The sequence below is a fragment of the Coregonus clupeaformis genome, chromosome 14 (genome assembly GCF_020615455.1).
Source record: "Coregonus clupeaformis isolate EN_2021a chromosome 14, ASM2061545v1, whole genome shotgun sequence".
In the NCBI taxonomy this organism is placed as follows: domain Eukaryota; kingdom Metazoa; phylum Chordata; class Actinopteri; order Salmoniformes; family Salmonidae; genus Coregonus; species Coregonus clupeaformis.
The window spans coordinates 18961337-18980947 of NC_059205.1; the positions used below are offsets into that span (position 1 = coordinate 18961337).

General features: G+C 47.3%; 1 protein-coding gene across 1 annotated transcript in view; it reads right to left on the reverse strand.

Moving 5' to 3' along the window:
• Positions 1-19611, reverse strand: part of LOC121581383 (voltage-gated potassium channel subunit beta-1-like) — a 124247-nt gene that overhangs the window by 49674 nt on the left and 54962 nt on the right. The window contains exon 8 of the mRNA XM_045224889.1: positions 2447-2533. Within this exon, the coding sequence (XP_045080824.1) occupies positions 2447-2533 (87 nt within the window). The remainder of the gene's footprint in view (positions 1-2446; positions 2534-19611) is intronic.

Below are 19611 nucleotides of genomic sequence, written 5' to 3' on the forward strand. Positions count from 1 at the left end.
AGATGGGATGGCGTATTGCTGCAGAATGCTGTAGTAGCCATGCTGGTTAAGTGTGCCTTGAATTCTAAATAAATCACAGACAGTGTCACCAGCAAAGTACCCCTACATCATAACACCTCCTCCTCCATGATTTAAGGTGGAAAATATACATGCGAAGATCATCCGTTCACCGACACCGCATCTCACAAAGACACAGCAGTTGGAACCAAAAATCTCACATTTGGACTCATCAGACCAAAGGACAGATTTCCACTGGTCTAATGTCCGTTGCTCGTGTTTCTTGACCCAAGCAAGTCTCTTCTTCTTATTGGTGTCCTTTAGTAGTGGTTTCTTTGCAGCAATTCGACCATGAAGGCCTGATTCACACAGTCTCCTCTGAACAGTTGATGTTGAGATGTGTCTGTTACTTGAACTCTGTAAAGCATTTATTTGGGCTGCAATTTCTGAGGCTGGTAACTCTAATGAACTTAACCTCTGCAGCAGAGGTAACTCTGGGTCTTCCATTCCTGTGGCGGTCCTCATGGGAGCCAGTTTCATCATAGCGCTTGATGGTTTTTACGATTGCACTTGAAGAAACTTTCAAAGTTCTTGACATTTTCCGTATTGACTGACCTTCATGTCTTAAATTAATGATGGCCTGTCATTTCTCTTTGCTTATTTGAGCTGTTCTTGCCTGATAACTGACACAGATATGGTGGTGTAGCAGAAAGATCAGAAGGATGTGAACCAAGAGGTTGTGAGTTTAAATCCCAGATGAGGACAAGCTGAATATGAATTACTATATAAATGAACATGCACAATGTATTCATGTATGCCAATGAGTGTCAAATATGTAAGTTGAAAACACTGCATTTTAAAAGCACTGTGTGTCCCTAACCTTGCCAAAAGACAAAGAGCTGTGAATGGATCAGTGGTTCACCAATCAGGGCCTTGATGGGCTCGGCAACAGGATTAAGGGGTGATGTGTAATGTACCATTTTATTTTGGGGAGAACATTTCTTTGGGATCGTAAGGTGACATCCTGACTGATACACAGAAATGTTCCTGCAACGTTCCCATGAAACATGTCTAGAGCATTAATATATTTTATTCTGAGAACATGGCAACCCTGTTCTGTGTATGTTTGGTGGGACATTGATGGAATATTGTCCTAATCCTCAGAAAACTGGACACAGAACTGTTTTTGCAACATTCCAATGAAACGTGTCTAGAACATGAATATCTTATATTTTGAGAACATATCAACCACGTTCTGGGTATGCTCTGTTTGACATTTAGAAAGTGTTCTAACTCTAACACCAAAACATGCTAAATAGGTTCTCATGAGGTTTTTGCTAACATACAATGTTCCCCTAACTAACGGAAAACTAGACACTCAAATATCTGGGGAACATTAAGGGTAACATTGCAAAAGCTTTCTCTTTCCCTAAAATTGTTAGCTGGGATGGGATCACAGCTGGGTGTGTGCGTGTGAGAGAGAGTTTGTGTATGTGTGTCTGTCTCTCTGTCTGTCAGTCCATCTGTCCATCTATCCATCTGCTTGTCTTTCCGTGTCTGTCTGTCTGTCAATCAGTCAATCAATCAGTCAATCAGTATTGTATTTGGTAGTGATGGGTACATCTGAAGAGACAGCATTGTCTGTTGTTGACCGTGGGGTAAAGACGATCTAGCGGTCTTTCTTTGAAAATGTCTTCCATGGGGCACGTGTGACAGTCATCAGCAGCTCTGGGTGACAGGCTCAGGTTGTGTACAGTCTGGCCCCCCGGTGGCTTGTTTAGGGCTGAGGGAGAGAGAAGGAGCTGAGCCTAGAGAGAACAGTAGGGGCTGTCTATCCACTCCAAGAAATAGAGGAAGGGACGGAGAGCGAGAAGGGGGTTAGAGATGCGGAATCGCTGGCTAGTTAGTGTTGTGACCCACTCTGTTGCAGAGAGAGCGAGGGAAATAGAAAGATAGGAGAGCAGAGAAAGAGTGGAAGTAAGTAAGCAAAGGCAAAGGCAGAGAAAAAAAGGAGCAAAGAGACACAAATTAGAGAAAGAGAGATAAAATAAGCGGAAAAGAAAGAGAGAGAGCACAGTAGGGCTTCACTATCCATGGAGACCAAGCCAAAAATACACCAGCTACCCCCGAGGGGGGCTCTAATCCTATTTCAGTAGAATGAGGAGAGGGGAGGGGGGCAACACACACACAGAGGCCTTGTTCAAACTTACTGAACACACAGAGAGAGAGAGAGAGAGAGGGTGGGGGGGAGAGGCTGTGTGTACATGCCTGTGTGAGTGTGTTTATTTGTGTTTGTTTGCTTGCTTGTGTGTGTGTGTTTGTGCATGCACATGTCTGTGTGTGCATGTGAAACAAATGAGTGCCAAAGTAAACCAACAACAATACCATCAATCGCTCCTATCCCTGACAGTCACCCTCTCTCCCTCCCTCTTCCCCCCAGGTTACTTACCCTCCATGGGGGTGTTGCTGTCGGGCCGGTTGGCAAACACCACATCCACATACTCCAGCTGCATCCTCTGTAGAGAGCTCCTCAGACCTGCGGGACAGAGAGAGAGGAAGATGGAGGGGGTGGGGGATAGAGGGAGAGAGATAGGCAGAGAGGGAGCAGGAGGGTGAGAGAGAGAGAGAGAGAGAGAGAGAGAGAGAGAGAGAGAGAAATTAGGATCTGGCTAAAAATACTTGAATCAGTTATAGAACCCATTGCCCTTTATGGTTGAGAGGTCTGGTGTTCGCTCACCAACCAAGAATTCACAAAATGGGACAAACACCAAATTGAGACTCTGCATGCAGAATTCTGCAAAAATATCCCCAGTGTACAATGTAAAACACCAAATAATGCATGCAGAGCAGAATTAGACCGATACCTGCTAATTATCAAAATCCAGAAATTCTACAACTACCTAAAAGGAAGCGATTCCCAAACCTTCCATAATAAAGCGATCACCTACAGAGAGATTAACCTGGAGAAGAGTCCCCTAAGCAAGCTGGTCCTGGGGCTCTGTTCACAAACAGACCCCACAGAGCCCCAGGACAGCAACACAATTAGATCCAACCAAATCATGAGAAAACAAAAAGAGAATTACTTGACACATTGGAAAGAATTAACAAAAAAAAAACAGAACAAACTAGAATACTATTTGGCCCTTAACAGAGAGTACACAGTGGCAGAATACCTGACCACTGTGACTGACCCAAACTTAAGGAAAGCTTCCACTATGTACAGACTCAGTGAGCATAGTCTTCCTATTGAGAAAGGCTGCTGTAGGCAGCTCAGGCTCTCAAGAGAAGACAGGCTATGTGCACACTGCCCACAAAATGAGGTGGAAACTGAACTGCACTTCCTAAACTCCTGCCAAATGTATGACCATATTAGAGACACATATTTCCCTCAGATTACACAGACCCACAAAGAATTCGAATAACAAATCCAATTTTGATAAACTCCTATATCTATTGGGTGAAATACCACAGTGTGCCATCACAGCAGCAAGATTTGTGACCTGTTGCCACAAGAAAAGGGCAACAAATGAAGAACAAACACCATTGTAAATACAACCCATATTTATGTTTATTTATTTTCCCTTTTGTACTTTAACTATTTGCACATAATATAATATTTGAAATGTCTTTATTCTTTTGGAACTTTTGTGTAATGTTTACTGTTATTTTTTGTCTATTTCACTTGCCATGCCAATAAAGCCCTTAAATTGAAATTTGAAATTGAGAGAGAGAGGTAAACACATGTTAGAAACCTGCAGTTACAGAAAACAACAAGCCACAGAGGATCTGAGGGAAGGTGAGGGAGACCTTTCCTCCACAGTCTCTCTCATCCTGTCAGATGAAGGCTTTGCTGTTTGAATCCTGAGAGGAGAGGAGAGAGGGATGAGGGGTGAGGGGGAGAGATGAATGGTATTGTGTCTGTCAGCTCAGCTCCATTCACAAACACTAAGAGGAGAGCAGACATAGATGAAAGGATGGAGAGAGGAGAGGATGGGAGAGAAGAGAGGATGGTACACAAGAAGACAGGAAAGGTGAAGAGAGGAGGTGTGTACCTGAGTGTGTACATCTGTGTGTTTGTAAGAGTGTGTTTATGGGTATATTGTATGAGTGTGTGTGTGCGTGTGTATATGTGTGTATATTTCTGTGACAGATTAATGCCAGTCATTAGAGTTATTCCTGTGAGGGAGTCATGCTCTCCCCCGTCACCATTCACACATCTTAATCCCTGTCCTGTCATCTACAGCCCGGTAATCCCAGGAACATTACACACATGCATGTACACTCGCATGCACGCGCACACACACTAATCTGAGTCTGCTCTGCCCTGCCATGACTTGCACATTTCTCTGTCTCAGCGATTTTGAAGGCTCTGAAGGGACTCTATTTTGAAGTGACTCACACACACTCACACGACTTGCACGTTTCTCCGTCTGACTGATTAAGTGGTCTTAAGGCTGTGAAGTGCCTCTATTTTTGGAGGTTAGAGAGAAGTGGATAGAAGGTGAATAAATAAAATGAATTCCTTTGGTGGATATTGGATAAAGGAGGAAACAAGCAAGGTCATGAACAAAGTCCTGTTTAAAAATCTGTTTAAATATTCTTTCAATCATTAAATAGAACCACCAAAAACCATCCTTGTCAAACACAAGTTTGCCTCACGAGTCCTCTATTCAAATCAAAATCAGATCAAATTGTATTTGTCACATGCGCCGAATAAAACAGGTGTAGACCTTACCGTGAAATGCTTACTTACAAACCCTTAACCAACAATGCAGTTCAAGAAATAGAGTTAAGAAAATATTTACTAAATAAACTAAAGTAAAAAATAAAATAAAAAGTAACACAATAAAGTAACAATAACGAGGCTGTATACAGGCGGTACCGGTACCGAGTCAATGTGCGGGGGTACAGGTTAGTCGAGGTAATATGTACATGTAGGTAGGGGTAAAGTGACTATGCATAGAAAATAAACAACGAGTAGCAGCAGTGTAAAAACAAATGGGGGGGGTTCAATGTAAATAGTGTGGGTGGCCATTTGATGAATTGTTCAGCAGTCTTATGGCTTGGGGGTAGAAGCTGTTAAGGAGCCTTTTGGACCTAGACTTGGTGCTCCGGAACCACTTGCCGTGCGGTAGCAGAGAGAACAGTCTATGACTTGGGTGACTGGAGTTTTTGACAATTTTTTGATGTGGACACCAAGGAACTTGAAACTCTCGACCCGCTCCACTACAGCCCAGTCGATGTGAATGGGGGCGTATTCGACCCTCCTTTTCCCGTAGTCCACGATCATCTTTCTTTTCTTTTTTTTAGGGGGTAGATCAGCTTTAATATTGCAGATAGGTTGTATTTTCCATCGATGTAATTGTCTGAATCATTTCCAATCCCCCATATATATTTTTGTAAATATATACAGTATATATACAGTATATATACAGTATATATACAGGGTACACATCTCAGGAGGGATTTTGTCCCACTCCTCTGCAGATCTTCTCCAAGTCATTAAGGCTTCGAGGCTGACGTTTGGCAACTCGAACCTTCAGCTCCCTCCACATATTTTCTATGAGATTAAGGTCTGGAGACTGGCTAGGCCACTCCAGGACCTTAATGTGCTTCTTCTTGAGCCACTCCTTTGTTGCCTTGGCCGTGTGTTTTGGGTCATTGTCATGCTGGAATACCCATCCACGACCCATTTTCAATGCCCTGGCTGAGGGAAGGAGGTTCTCACCCAAGATTTGACGATACATGGCCCCGTCCATCGTCCCTTTGATGCGGTGAAGTTGTCCTGTCCCCTTAGCAGAAAAACACCCCCAAAGCATAATGTTTCCACCTCCATGTTTGACGGTGGGGATGGTGTTCTTGGTGTCATAGGCAGCTCCATTTTGGTCTCATCTGACCACAACACTTTCACCCAGTTCTCCTCTGAATCATTCAGATGTTCATTGGCAAACTTCAGACGGGCATGTATATGTGCTTTCTTGAGCAGAGGGACCTTGCGGGCGCTGCAGGATTTCAGTCCTTCACGGTGTAGTGTGTTACCAATTGTTTTGTTGGTGACTATGGTCCCAGCTGCCTTGAGATCATTGACAAGATCCTCCCGTGTAGTTCTGGGCTGATTCCTCACCGTTCTCATGATCATTGCAACTCCACGAGGTGAGATCTTGCATGGAGCCCCAGGCCGAGAGAGATTGACAGTTCTTTTGTGTTTCTTCCATTTGCGAATAATCGCACCAATTGTTGTCACCTTCTCACCAAGCTGCTTGGCGATGGTCTTGTAGCCCATTCCAGCCTTGTGTAGGTCTACAATCTTGTCCCTGACATCCTTGGAGAGCTCTTTGGTCTTGGCCATGGTGGAGAGTTTGGAATCTGATTGATTGATTGCTTTTGTGGACAGGTGTCTTTTATACAGGTAACAAGCTATGATTAGGAGCACTCCCTTTAAGAGATGCAAAATATGACAAAGTCAATACTTTGTAAAGCCACCTTTTGCAGCAATTTCAGCTGCAAGTCTCTTGGGGTATGTCTCTATAAGCTTGGCACGTCTAGCCACTGGGATTTCTGCCCATTCTTCAAGGCAAAACTGCTCCAGCTCCTTCAAGTTGGATGGGTTCCGCTGGTGTACATGGAATCTTTAAGTCGTACCACAGATTCTCAGTTGGATTGAAGTCTGGGCTTTGACTAGGCCATTCCAAGACATTTAAATGTTTCCCCTTGAACCATTTGATTGTTGCTTTAGCAGTATGCTTAGGGTCATTGTCCTACTGGAAGGTGAACCTCCGTCCCAGTCTCAAATATCTGGAAGACTAAAACAGGTTTTCCTCAAGAATTTCCCTGTATTTAGCGCCATCCATCATTCCTTCAATTCTGACCAGTTTCCCAGCCCCTGCAGATGAAAAACATCCCTGCAGCATGATGCTGCCACCACCATGCTTCACTGTGGGGATGGTGTTCTCAGGGTGATAAGAGGTGTTGGGTTTGCGCCAGACATAGCGTTTTCCTTGGTGGCCAAAAAGCTCAATTTTAGTCTCATCTGACCAGAGTACCTTCTTCCATATGTTTGGGGAGTCTCCCACATGGCTTTTGGCGAACACCAAACGTGTTTGCTTATTTTTTTCTTTAAGCAATGCCATTTTTCTGGCCACTCTTCCGTAAAGCCCAGCTCTGTGGAGTGTACGGCTTAAAGTGGCCCTATGGACAGATACTCCAATCTCCGGTGTGGAGCTTTGCAGCTCCTTCAGGGTTATCTTTGGTCTCTTTGTTGCCTCTCGGATTAATGCCCTCCTTGCCTGGTCTGTGAGTTTTGGTGGGTGGCACTCTCTCGGCAGGTTTGTTGTGGTGCCATATTCTTTCCATTTTTAAATAATGGATTTAATGGTGCTCCGTGGGATGTTCAAAGGTTCGGATATTGTTTTATGACCCAACCCTGATCTGCACTGCTCCACAACCTTGTCCCCGACCTGTTTGGAGAGCTCCTTGGTCTTCATGGTGCCGCTTGCTTGGTGGTGCTCCTTGCTTAGTGGTGTTGCAGACTCTGGGGCCTTTCAGAACAGCTGTATATATACTAAGATCATGTGACAGATCATGTGACACTAGATTGCACACAGGTGGACTTTATTTAACTAATTATGTGACCTCTGAAGGTAATTGGTTGCACCAGATCTTATTTAGGGGCTTCATAGCACCACTTTTCCATGATTAATTTTTTTTGAATTTTTTGAAACAAGTTCTTTTTTTCATTTCACTTCACCAATTTGGACTATTGTGTATGTCCATTACATGAAATCCAAATAAAAATCAATTTAAAATACAGGTTGTAGTGCAACAAAATAGGAAAAATGCCAAGGGAGATGAATACTTCTGCAAGGCACAGTATCTTGTTTTTATTAGTCCCACCCTTCAGCTCCCTTCAACTCCTCCCATCTATCTCTTAACACCATCCATATTGGATTTATTTTTGCCATATATTTTTCAACTGTGCCGTGATGCTTCACAAAAGTTCTGATCCTTTCAATTCGCATAGTTTCTATAGATTGTAAATTACAGATAAACATTTTTGCTAAAAGTATTATTATATTATTGATCGATTGACTATGACTTTTCAAATCACCCAGTATTGCTATCTGCAGCGTTAGCTCCAGGTATATGTTTTTCCTGGACCTGTGACCAAAAACAAGCTACATATGGACAGTACCAAAATAAATGATCTCTTCGCAGCAACATCTGCAGAGCTGGGAATGTTGTATCCCCCATACAGTGGGGAGAACAAGTATTTGATACACTGCCGATTTTGCAGGTTTTCCTACTTACAAAGCATGTAGAGGTCTGTAATTTTTATCATAGGTACACTTCAACTGTGAGAGACGGAATCGAAAACAAAGATCCAGGAAATCACATTGTATGATTTTTAAGTAATTAATTTGCATTTTATTGCATGACATAAGTATTTGATACATCAGAAAAGCAGAACTTAATATTTGGTACAGAAACCCTTGTTTGCAATTACAGAGATCATACGTTTCCTGTAGGTCTTGACCAGGTTTGCACACACTGCAGCAGGGATTTTGGCCCACTCCTCCATACAGACCTTCTCCAGATCCTTCAGGTTTCGGGGCTGTCGCTGGGCAATATGGACTTTCAGCTCCCTCCAAAGATTTTCTATTGGGTTCAGGTCTGGAGACTGGCTAGGCCACTCCAGGACCTTGAGATGCTTCAACTCCTTAGTTGCCCTGGCTGTGTGTTTAGGGTCGTTGTCATGCTGGAAGACCCAGCCACGACCCATCTTCAATGCTCTTACTGAGGGAAGGAGGTTGTTGGCCAAGATCTCGCGATACATGTCCCCATCCATCCTCCCCTCAATACGGTGCAGTCGTCCTGTCCCCTTTGCAGAAAAGCATCCAAAAAGAATGATGTTTCCACCTCCATGCTTCACGGTTGGGATGGTGTTCTTGTGGTTGTACTCATCCTTCTTCTTCCTCCAAACACGGCGAGTGGAGTTTAGACCAAAAAGCTCAATTTTTGTCTCATCAGACCACATGACCTTCTCCCATTCCTCCTCTGGATCATCCAGATGGTCATTGGCAAACTTCAGAATGGCCTGGACATGCGCTGGCTTGAGCAGGGGGACCTTGCGTGCGCTGCAGGATTTTAATCCATGACGGCGTAGTGTGTTACTAATGGTTTTCTTTGAGACTGTGGTCCCAGCTCTCTTCAGGTCATTGACCAGGTCCTGCCATGTAGTTCTGGGCTGATCCCTCACCTTCCTCATGATCATTGATGCCCCACGAGGTGAGATCTTGCATGGAGCCCCAGACCGAGGGTGATTGACCGTCATCTTGAACTTCTTCCATTTTCTAATAATTGCGCCAACAGTTGTTGCCTTCTCACCAAGCTGCTTGCCTATTGTCCTGTAGCCCATCCCAGCCTTGTGCAGGTCTACAATTTCATCCCTGATGTCCTTACACAGCTCTCTGGTCTTGGCCATTGTGGAAGGGTTGGAGTCTGTTTGATTGAGTGTGTGGACAGGTGTCTTTTATACAGGTAATGAGTTCAAACAGGTGCAGTTAATACAGGTAATGAGTGGAGAACAGGAGGGCATCTTAAAGAAAAACTAACAGGTCTGTGAGAGCCGAAACTCTTACTGGTTGGTAGGTGATCAAATACTTATGTCATGCAATAAAATGCAAATTCATTACTTAAAAATGATACAATGTGATTTTCTGGATTTTTGTTTTAGATTCCGTCTCTCACAGTTGAAGTGTACCTATGATAAAAATTACAGACCTCTACATGCTTTGTAAGTAGGAAAACCTGCAAAATCGGCAGTGTATCAAATACTTGTTCTCCCCACTTCTCCTTACTTTTTCCCCCTTCCACTTGCCTCTTCCATTTTTGCGGTAATGCTGCAATTAGTTGGTTGTAAGTTTTGGATAGAGCAGACATTTCCATATATTTTTGTTAGCTGCATGTGTGACATAACTCCACCAGTCCTATTTATGATATCATTTACAAAGATTATACTTAAAAAAAAAAAATTATAATGTTTTTTTTATCAATTAGTGTATTTGAGTTTAACCACAATATTTGTTTTATTGTATGTTCTGTATTTTCTGGTGGATTCAATTGAAATTGCAACCAACTTTCTATGGCTTGTTTTATGAATATCGATAATTTGGAGATTATTTTGTTTTCAAATAACTGAAAGTGAGAGGTTGTAATCTGAATAAAGGGAAAAAGGCCTTTCTTGAACATGGTGTGAGACATTCTTACTAATTTGCTAGACAACCATTTCGGATTTAAGTATAACTTTTGTATGATTGATGCCTTTAGTGAGAGTGTCACGCCTGCTCCCGCTCCCCCTACCTGGCACTCGAGGGCGCCAGGCTGCCCACCATTACGCACACCTGTCACCATAGTTACGCACATCAGCGCTTCATTGAACTCACCAGGACTTCATTACTGCTTAATTACCTCCCCTATATCTGTCTGTTCCTCAGTTTGACCCCCGTGTCTGCATTGGTGTTGTTTTGTTTCTCTCATCCAGATGCTGGTCTTGCTTTGTTTCATTATTAAATCATAATTAAATCCTCACCCTGTACTTGCTTCCTGTATCCCAGTGTCTGTCGTTACAGAATGCAGACACCACAATTGGAAGCATCTTGGAGTTTTTTTTGTATTTTTGTTGGTGACGTCGGGTCCGTGTGCCGCTGCCGAAGCAACCGGGGACGCCTCAGCGAGCTCGTCATGCTCCCATGCCTCAGCTGGCTCGAGAGGCTCACAAGCCTCGGTTGACTCGGCAGGCTCTCACCCCACGCCTCAGCCGGCTCGTCAGGCTCCCACGCCTCAGCCGGCTCATCAGGCTCCCACGCCTCAGCCGGCTCGTCAGGCTCCCACGCCTCAGCCGGCTCGTCAGGCTCCCACGCCTCAGCCAGCTCGTCAGGTTTCCACGCCTCAGCCGGCTGTCAGGCTTCCACGTCTCAGCCGGCTCATCAGGCTCCCACGCCTTGGCCGGCCCGTCAGTCTCGACAGGTCCCGCTCCTCGGCCGGCTCGTGAGGCTCCCATGCCACGGCTGGCCCATCAGGTTCGAAATGTTCCGGGTGGCGTCCCTAGAGGGGGGGTTACTGTCACGCCTGCTCCCGCTCCCCCTCCCTGGCGCTCGAGGGCGCCAGACTGCCCATCATTACGCACACCTGTCACCATCGTTACGCGCATCAGCGCTTCATTGGACTCACCAGGACTTCATCACTGCTTAATTACCTCACCTATATCTGTCTGTTCCTCAGTTTGATCCCCGAGTCTGCATTGATGTTGTTTTGTTTCTCTCATCCAGATGGTGTTCTTGCTTTGTTTCATGTCTATTTATTATTAAATCCTCACCCTGTACTTGCTTCCTGTCTCCCAGCGTCTGTCGTTACAGAGAGGTCTAATGCTTTAATATTTAATCATTTCTGCCCTCCGAATTCATATTCATTATATAAATAGGCCCTTTTAATTTTGTCTGGCTTGCCATTCCAAATAAAATTGAATCTTTTTTTGCAAATATAATTTAAAAAACAGGTCGCTAGGTGTAGTCAAGACCATAAACAAATAGGTGAACTGGGATATGACAAGAGTTAATCAGGGTGATTTTTCCACAAATAGACAGGTATTTTCCTTTCCATGGTAGCAAGATCGTATCTATTTTTGCTAACTTTCCAATAAAACGTATTGGAGTGAGATCAAATCAAATCAAATTTTATTTGTCACATGCGCCAAATACAACAGGTGTAGACCTTACTGTGAAATGCTTACTTACAAGCCCTTAACCAACAATGCAGTTCAAGAAAAGATTTACTAAATAAACTAAAGTAAAAAAATTAAAAGTAACACAATAAAATTACATAACAATAACAAGGCTATATACAGGGGGTACAGGTACCGAGTCAATGTGCGGGGTACAGGTTAGTTGAGGTAATTTGTACATGTAGATAGGGGTAAAGTGGCTATGCATAGATAAACAGCAAGTAGCAGCAGTGTAAAAACAAAGGGGGGGGTCAATGTAAATAGTCCGGGTGGCCATTTGATTAATTGTTCAGCAGTCTTATAGCTTGGGGGTAGAAGCTGTTAAGGAGCCTTTTGGACCTAGACTTGGCGCTCTGGTACCGCTTGTCGTACGGTAGCAGAGAGAACAGTATTGGGCCATACGCACTACCCTCTGTAGCGCCTTACGGTCAGATGCCGAGCAGTTGCCATACCAGGCAGTGATGCAACCAGTCAGGATGCTCTCGATGGGATGAGTTGGATTTGTTTAACACTTTTTTGGTTACTACATGATTCCATATGTGTTATTTCATAGTTTTCAAATCACCTGTACTGAGCTCGCCTTCTGGATGATAGCGGTGTGAACAGGCAGTGGCTCGGGTGGTTGATGTCCTTGATGATCTTTTTGGCCTTCCTGTGACATCGGGTGCTGTAGGTGTCCTGGAGGGTTGGTAGTTTGCCCCCGGTAATACATTGTGCAGACCGCACCACCCTCTGAAGAACCTTGCGGTTGCGGGCGGTGCAGTTGTCGTACCAGGTGGTGATACAGCCCGAGAGCATGCTCTCAATTATGCATCTGTAAAAGTTTGTGAGGGTTTTAGGTGCCAAGCCACATTTATTTAGCCTCCTGAGGTTGAAGATGCTCTGTTGCGCCTTCTTCACCACACTGTCTGTGTGGTAGGTCCATTTCAGTTTGTCATTTTTTACATTTTAGTCATTTAGCAGACGCTCTTATCCAGAGCGACTTACTGTTAGTGAGTGCATACATTTTTTTTTTTTATACTGGCCCCCCGTGGGAATCGAACCCACAACCCTGGCGTTGCAAGCGCCATGCTCTACCAACTGAGCTACACAGGACTACACGGGTCTACTTGTCAGTGATGTGTACGCCAAGGAACTTGAAGCTTTCCACCTTCTCCACTGAGGTCCTGTCGATGTGCACCCTATGCTGTTTCCTGAAGTGTACGATCATCTCCTTTGTTTTGTTGACGTTGAGTGAGAGGTTATTTTCCTGGCACCACACTCCCAGAGCCCTCACCTCCACCCTGTAGGCTGTCTTGTCATTGTTGGTAATCAAGCCTACTACTGTTGTGTCGTCTGTAAACTTGATGATTGAGATGGAGGCGTGCTTGGCCACACAGTCATAGGTGAACAGGGAGTACAGGAGTGGGCTGAGCACGCACCCTTGTGGGGCCCCAGTGTTGAGGTTCAGTGAAGTGGAGGTGTTGTTTCCTATTTTGATGTCTTCACTATTATTCTACAATGTAGAAAATAGTAAAAATTAAGTCACCAACAAACTATCATGGTCAAAACACACCAAGACAGTCGTGAAAAGGGGGTATGAGGAGGAATATCACCGCCTCGTGAAGAGCTGGAGGCAGCTGCAGCCGAGAGGAGGTGGTATGAAGAGGGAAGCGCTGAGTCGAGGCTGGAAGCCCGTGGTTACTCCCAAAAAATTTTGGGGGGCACATGGCAGGCGCCTGGGCAGCAGGAGGCTGCCACAGGTAGAGCTGGAGAGAAGGCTATCGGATTACGGGAGCCATTGGCGAGTAGAGGGAGGAAGTTGTTGTGGCACGGCATGAGAGACTGAAGTGTGTTCCCAGTCTGGTCCGGTCGGTTCTGATCCCCAGTTAAGGCCAGTGGTGGGTGTTCCCGGTGACGGACCGGGTCTGTTCCTACCCACGCACCAGGTCCACGATGTAAGGCGTCGCCAGCCGGCCAGAGTCTGCCGTCTGCCCTAGGGCGTCTGAACTGCCCGTCTGCCAAGGCGCTGCATAAGCCGCCCGTCTGTACTGAGCCTGCAAAGCCGTCCGTCTGCCATGAGCCTTCCAGAGCCGTCCGCCAGACAGAATCATACACCTGCTATGGAATCAGCAGGAGCCGACGCAGCCTATGCTGGACTGGAGGCTCGGGTTCGTGACCGGCAGGAGCGGCTCATGCGGATGGGAGCCGTCCTGCTGGAGGTGATGACTGCAATCCGAGGCTGGGGTCCGCCTCCACCGCTAGCCGCCCAGCCAGCACCGTTAGAAGCCATGAGCAGCCAGATCCGTCAGCCAGCCAAGCGAGCAGCCAGATCTGTCAGCCAGCCATGAGCAGCCAGATCTGTCAACCAGCCATGAGCAGCGATCCGTCAGCCAGCCGCGAGCAGCCAGACCCGTCCAGCCAGCCACGAGCAGCCAGATCCGTCAGCCAGCCATGAGCAGCCAGATCCGTCAGCCAGCCATGAGCAGCCGGATCCGTCAGCTAGCCATGAGCAGCCAGATCCGTCAGCCAGCCATGAGCAGCCAGATCCGTCAGCCAGCCACGAGCAGCCAGATCCGTCAGCCAGCCATGAGAGCAGCCAGACCCGTCAGCCAGCCATGAGCAACCAGATCCGTCCAGCCAGCCATGAGCAGCCAGATCCGTCAGCCAGCCACGAGCAGCCAGATCCGTCAGCTAGCCATGAGCAGCCAGATCGTCAGCCAGCCATGAGCAGCCAGATCCGTCAGCCAGCCGCGAGCAGGAGATCCGTCAGCCAGCCATGAGCAGCCAGATCCGTCAGCCAGCCATGAGCAGCCAGATCCGTCAGCCAGCCATGAGCAGCCAGATCCGTCAGCCAGCCATGAGCAGCCAGATCCGTCAGCCAGCCCGAGCAGCCAGATCCGTCAGCCAGCCATGAGCAGCCAGATCCGTCAGCCAGCCATGAGCAGCCAGATCCGTCAGCCAGCCATGAGCAGCCAGATCCGTCAGCCAGCCACGAGCAGCCAGATCCGTCATCCAGCCAGGATTCGCCAGAGCCGTCGAGCCAGGATCCGCCAGAGCCGTCCAGACAGGATCAGCCAGGGAGCCTTCCCAGACAGGATCAGCCAGAGCCTTCCGCCAGACAGGATCAGCCAGAGCCTTCCGCCAGACAGGATCAGCCAGAGCCTTCCGCCAGACAGGATCAGCCAGAGCCTTCGCCAGACAGGGATCCGCCAGAGCCGTCCAGCCAGGATCCGCCAGAGCCGTCCAGCCAGGATCCGCCAGAGCCGTTCAGCCAGGATCCGCCAGAGCCGTCAGCCGGATCCGCCAGAGCGCCCAGCCGGGATCGCCAGAGCCGTCCAGCCGGGATCCGCCAGAGCCGTCCAGCCGGGATCCGCCAGAGCCGTCCAGCCGGGATCCGCTAGGAGCCGCCAGCCGGGATCCGCCAGAGCCTTTCCAGCCGGGATCCGCCAGAGCCGTCCAGCCGGGATCCGTCAGAGCCGTCCAGCCGGGATCCGTCAGAGCCGTCCAGCCGGGATCCGTCAGAGCCGTCCCAGCGGGATCCGCCAGAGCCTTCCAGCCGGGATCCGCCAGAGCCGTCCCAGCCGGGATCCGCCAGAGCCTCCAGCCGGGATCCGCCAGAGCCGTCCAGCCGGGATCCGCCAGAGCCGTCCAGCCGGGATCCGCCAGAGCCTTCCAGCCAGGATCCGCCAGAGCCGTCCAGCCGGGATCCGTCAGAGCCGTCCCAGCCGGGATCCGCCAGAGCCGTCCAGCCGGGATCCGCCAGAGCCGTCCAGCCGGGATCCGCCAGAGCCGTCCCAGCCGGGATCCGCCAGAGCCGTCCAGCCAGGATCCACGCACCAAGCCAGGGGCGCGTGTCGTCAGTCCGGTTCCGGCCAGCGGGGCTGAGACAGGCCCAGGGGTACTTTGGGGGGTTGGAGAGGAAGTGGGGGAGGAAGCCCGGAGCCGGAGCCTCCGCCGAGGAGGGAATGCCCACCCAGCCCCCCCTGTTTGCTTGTAGTTAGGCGCGGTCGCAGTCCGCGCCTTTGGGTACTGTCACACTCTGGTTCTAGGACTGTGTGTTAGAGCCAGGGTGTATCTCATTTGGTGGTGTTGGGGTTGGGTGAGTTTCATTTTGTTTGTGTTTAGTGGTGATTGGTCAATGACTCCCAATCGGAGGTAACGAGTGTCAGCTGTCGGCTCGTTATCTCTGATTGGGAGCCATATATATACTGTTGTGGTTCTTTGTTGCTGTTAGTAGTATTCTGTATAGAACTTCACGGATCGTCATTTGTTGTTTTTTCTTCGTGGTTGCTTTAAGTAAATAAAGTCATCATGTTCACTCGCAACGCTGCGCATTGGTCTCCTCCTTCAGACGATCGTGACAACGACAAAGCCTATTCCCCTTCAGGAGACTGAAAAGATTTGCATGGGTCCTGGTATGGCAACTGCTCAGCCTCCGACCGCAAGGCACTACAGAGGGTAGTGCGTACGGCCCAGTACATCACTGGGGCCAAGCTTCCTGCCATCCAGGACCTCTATACCAGGCGGTGTCAGAGGAAGGCCCTAAAAATGGTCAAATACTCCTCTTTTACGCTGCTGCTACTCTGTTTATTATCTATGCATAGTCACTTTAACTCTACCCACATGGACATATTACCTCAATTACCTCGAATAACCGGTGCCCCCGCACATTGACTCTGTACCGGTACCCCCTGTATAATGCCTCCCTACTGTTATTTCATTTTACTGCTGCTCTTTAATTTTTTACTTATATATATTTTTCTTAAAACTGCATTGTTTGTTAAGGGCTTGTAAGTAAGCATTTCACTCAAAGGTCTACACCTGTTGTATTCGGCGCATGTGGCAAATAAAATTTGATTTGATTTGATTTGACAATAGCACAATTGGTTAGGAGCCCGTAAAACGGCAGCCATCCCTTCCGGTTGAGATTGCGTCATCTGTGTATCTGTTGGGACATTTTGCGAATTGGAGTGGCTCTAGGGTTTCCGGGATGATGGTGTTGATGTGAGCCATGACCAGCCTTTCAAAGCAGTTCAAATCAAATCAAATCAAATCAAATTTTATTGGTCACATGCGCCGAATACAACAGGTGCAGACATTACAGTGAAATGCTTACTTACAGCCCTTAACCAACAGTGCATTTATTTTTAACAAAAAAAGTAAAAATAAAACAACAACAAAAAAAGTGTTGAGAATAAAGTGACAGTAGGTAGGCTATATATACAGGGGGGTACCGTTGCAGAGTCAATGTGCGGGGGCACCGGCTAGTTGAGGTAGTTGAGGTAATATGTACATGTGGGTAGAGTTAAAGTGACTATACATAAATACTTAACAGAGTAGCAGCAGCGTAAAAAGGATGGGGTGGGGGGGCAGTGCAAATAGTCCGGGTAGCCATGATTAGCTGTTCAGGAGTCTTATGGCTTGGGGGTAGAAGCTGTTGAGAAGTCTTTTGGACCTAGACTTGGCACTCCGGTACCGCTTGCCGTGCGGTAGCAGAGAGAACAGTCTATGACTAGGGTGGCTGGAGTCTTTGACAATTTTGAGGGCCTTCCTCTGACACCGCCTGGTATAGAGGTCCTGGATGGCAGGAAGCTTGGCCCCAGTGATGTACTGGGCCGTACGCACTACCCTCTGTAGTGCCTTGCGGTCGGAGGCCAAGCAGTTGCCATACCAGGCGGTGATGCAACCAGTCAGGATGCTCTCGATGGTGCAGCTGTAGAATTTTTGAGGATCTGAGGACCCATGCCAAATCTTTTCAGTCTCCTGAGGGGGAATAGGCTTTGTCGTGCCCTCTTCACGACTGTCTTGGTGTGTTTGGACCATGATAGTTCGTTGGTGATGTGGACACCAAGGAACTTGAAGCTCTCAACCTGTTCCACTACAGCCCCGTCGATGAGAATGGGGGCGTGCTCAGTCCTTTTTTTTCCTGTAGTCCACAATCATCTCCTTTGTCTTGGTCACGTTGAGGGAGAGGTTGTTGTCCTGGCACCACACGGCCAGGTCTCTGACCTCCTCCCTATAGTTCATGGCTACCGACGTGAGTGCTACGGGGCGGTAGTCATTTAGGCAGGTTACCTTAGCTTTTTTGGGCACAGTGACTACGGTGGTCTGCTTGAAACATGTGGGTATTACAGACTCGGTCAGGGAGAGGTTGAAAATGTCAGTGAAGACACTTGACAGTCTTAGTCTCAATCTTAGTCCTGTATTGACGCTTTGCCTTTTTGATGGTTCGTCGGAGGGCATAGTGGGATTTCTTGTAAGCGTCCAGATTAGTGTCCCGCTCCTTGAAAGCGGCAGCTCCAATCTTTAGATCGATGCCGATGTTGCCTGTAATCCATGGCTTCTGGTTGGGATATATACGTACAGTCACTGGGGGGGGGGGGCGTCATCGATGCACTTATTAATGAAGCCGGTGACTGAGGTGTTATACTCCTCAATGCCGTTGGATGAACATATTCCAGTCTGTGCTAGCAAAACAGTCCTGTAGCGCAGCACTTCCGTATAGTCACTTGTACTTCCTGCTTTAGTTTTTGCTTGTAAGCAGGAATCAGGAGGATAGAATTATGGTCAGATTTGCCTAATGGAGGGTGAAGGAGAGCTTTGTATGTGTCTCTGTGTGTGGAGTAAAGGTGGTCTAGAGTTTTTATTCCTCTGGTTGCACATGTGACATGCTGGTAAAACGGATTTAAGTTTGCCTGCATTAAAGTCCGCGGCCACTAGGAGCGCCACGTCTGGATGAGCATTTTCCTGTTTGCTTATGGCCTAATACAGCTCGTTGAGTGCGGTCTTAGTGCCATCATCGGTTTGTGGTGGTAAATAGACGGACACGAAAAATGTAGATAGTGTGGTCTACAGCTTATCATGAGGTACTCTACCTCAGGCGAGCAATACTTTGCGACTTCCTTAATATTAGACATCGCGCACCAGCTGTGACAAATTGACACACACCACCACCCCTCGTCTTACCGGACGTATTAGTTCTGTCCTGCCGATGCACGGAAAACCCAGGCAACTGTATATTATCCATGTCATCGTTCAGCCACGACTCGGTGAAACATAAGATATTAACGTTTTTAATGTCCCGTTGGTAGGATAGTCTCGAACGGAGCTCATCCAGTTTATTCTCCAGTGATTGGACGTTTGCCAATAGAATGGATGGTAGAGGCTGGTTACCCACTCGCCGACAAATTCTCACTAGGCACCCCGATCTCCGCCCCCTTTTCTTCATGCCAATGACTGGGATTTGGGCCTGGTCTTGGAGAAACAGTATATCCTTCGCGTCGGACTCATTAAAGAAAAAATCTTCGTCCAGTTCGAGGTGAGTAATCGCTGTTCTGATATCCAGAAGCTTTTTTCAGTCATAAGAGACGGTAGCAGCAACATTATGTACAAAATAGGTTACAAACAATGCGAACAAAACACACAAAATAACACAGTTGGTTAGGAGCCCGTAAAACGGCAGCCATCCCCTCCGGCGCCATTATTACTCTTGACTATTGATTAACAAGTTTAGACATCCATCATAGATATGAATACTGTCATCAACTGTCTTTCTCTGCCAAATATCGATTATCTTGAGGTGACACCGCCACACCTGCCAATGCCCTTCAAAAAATGCTGTGAAAACTGTCTCTTTTAGACAATCAGATGCTGCATCGATTAGCTAGCAGTGACATCCACATCAACAGTTTTAATAGGTTGTCAACAACTGTCTCTCAGCCAAACGTGTGCTTCATCAGTTAGCATGCGGTGACATCCACCACATTATGGTGACACAGGCGCTTTGCCTCAATCTATCTTCCAGACAGGACAGCTGAGCCCAACTAATTGGTTATGCTCTCTTTCTCTCCCTC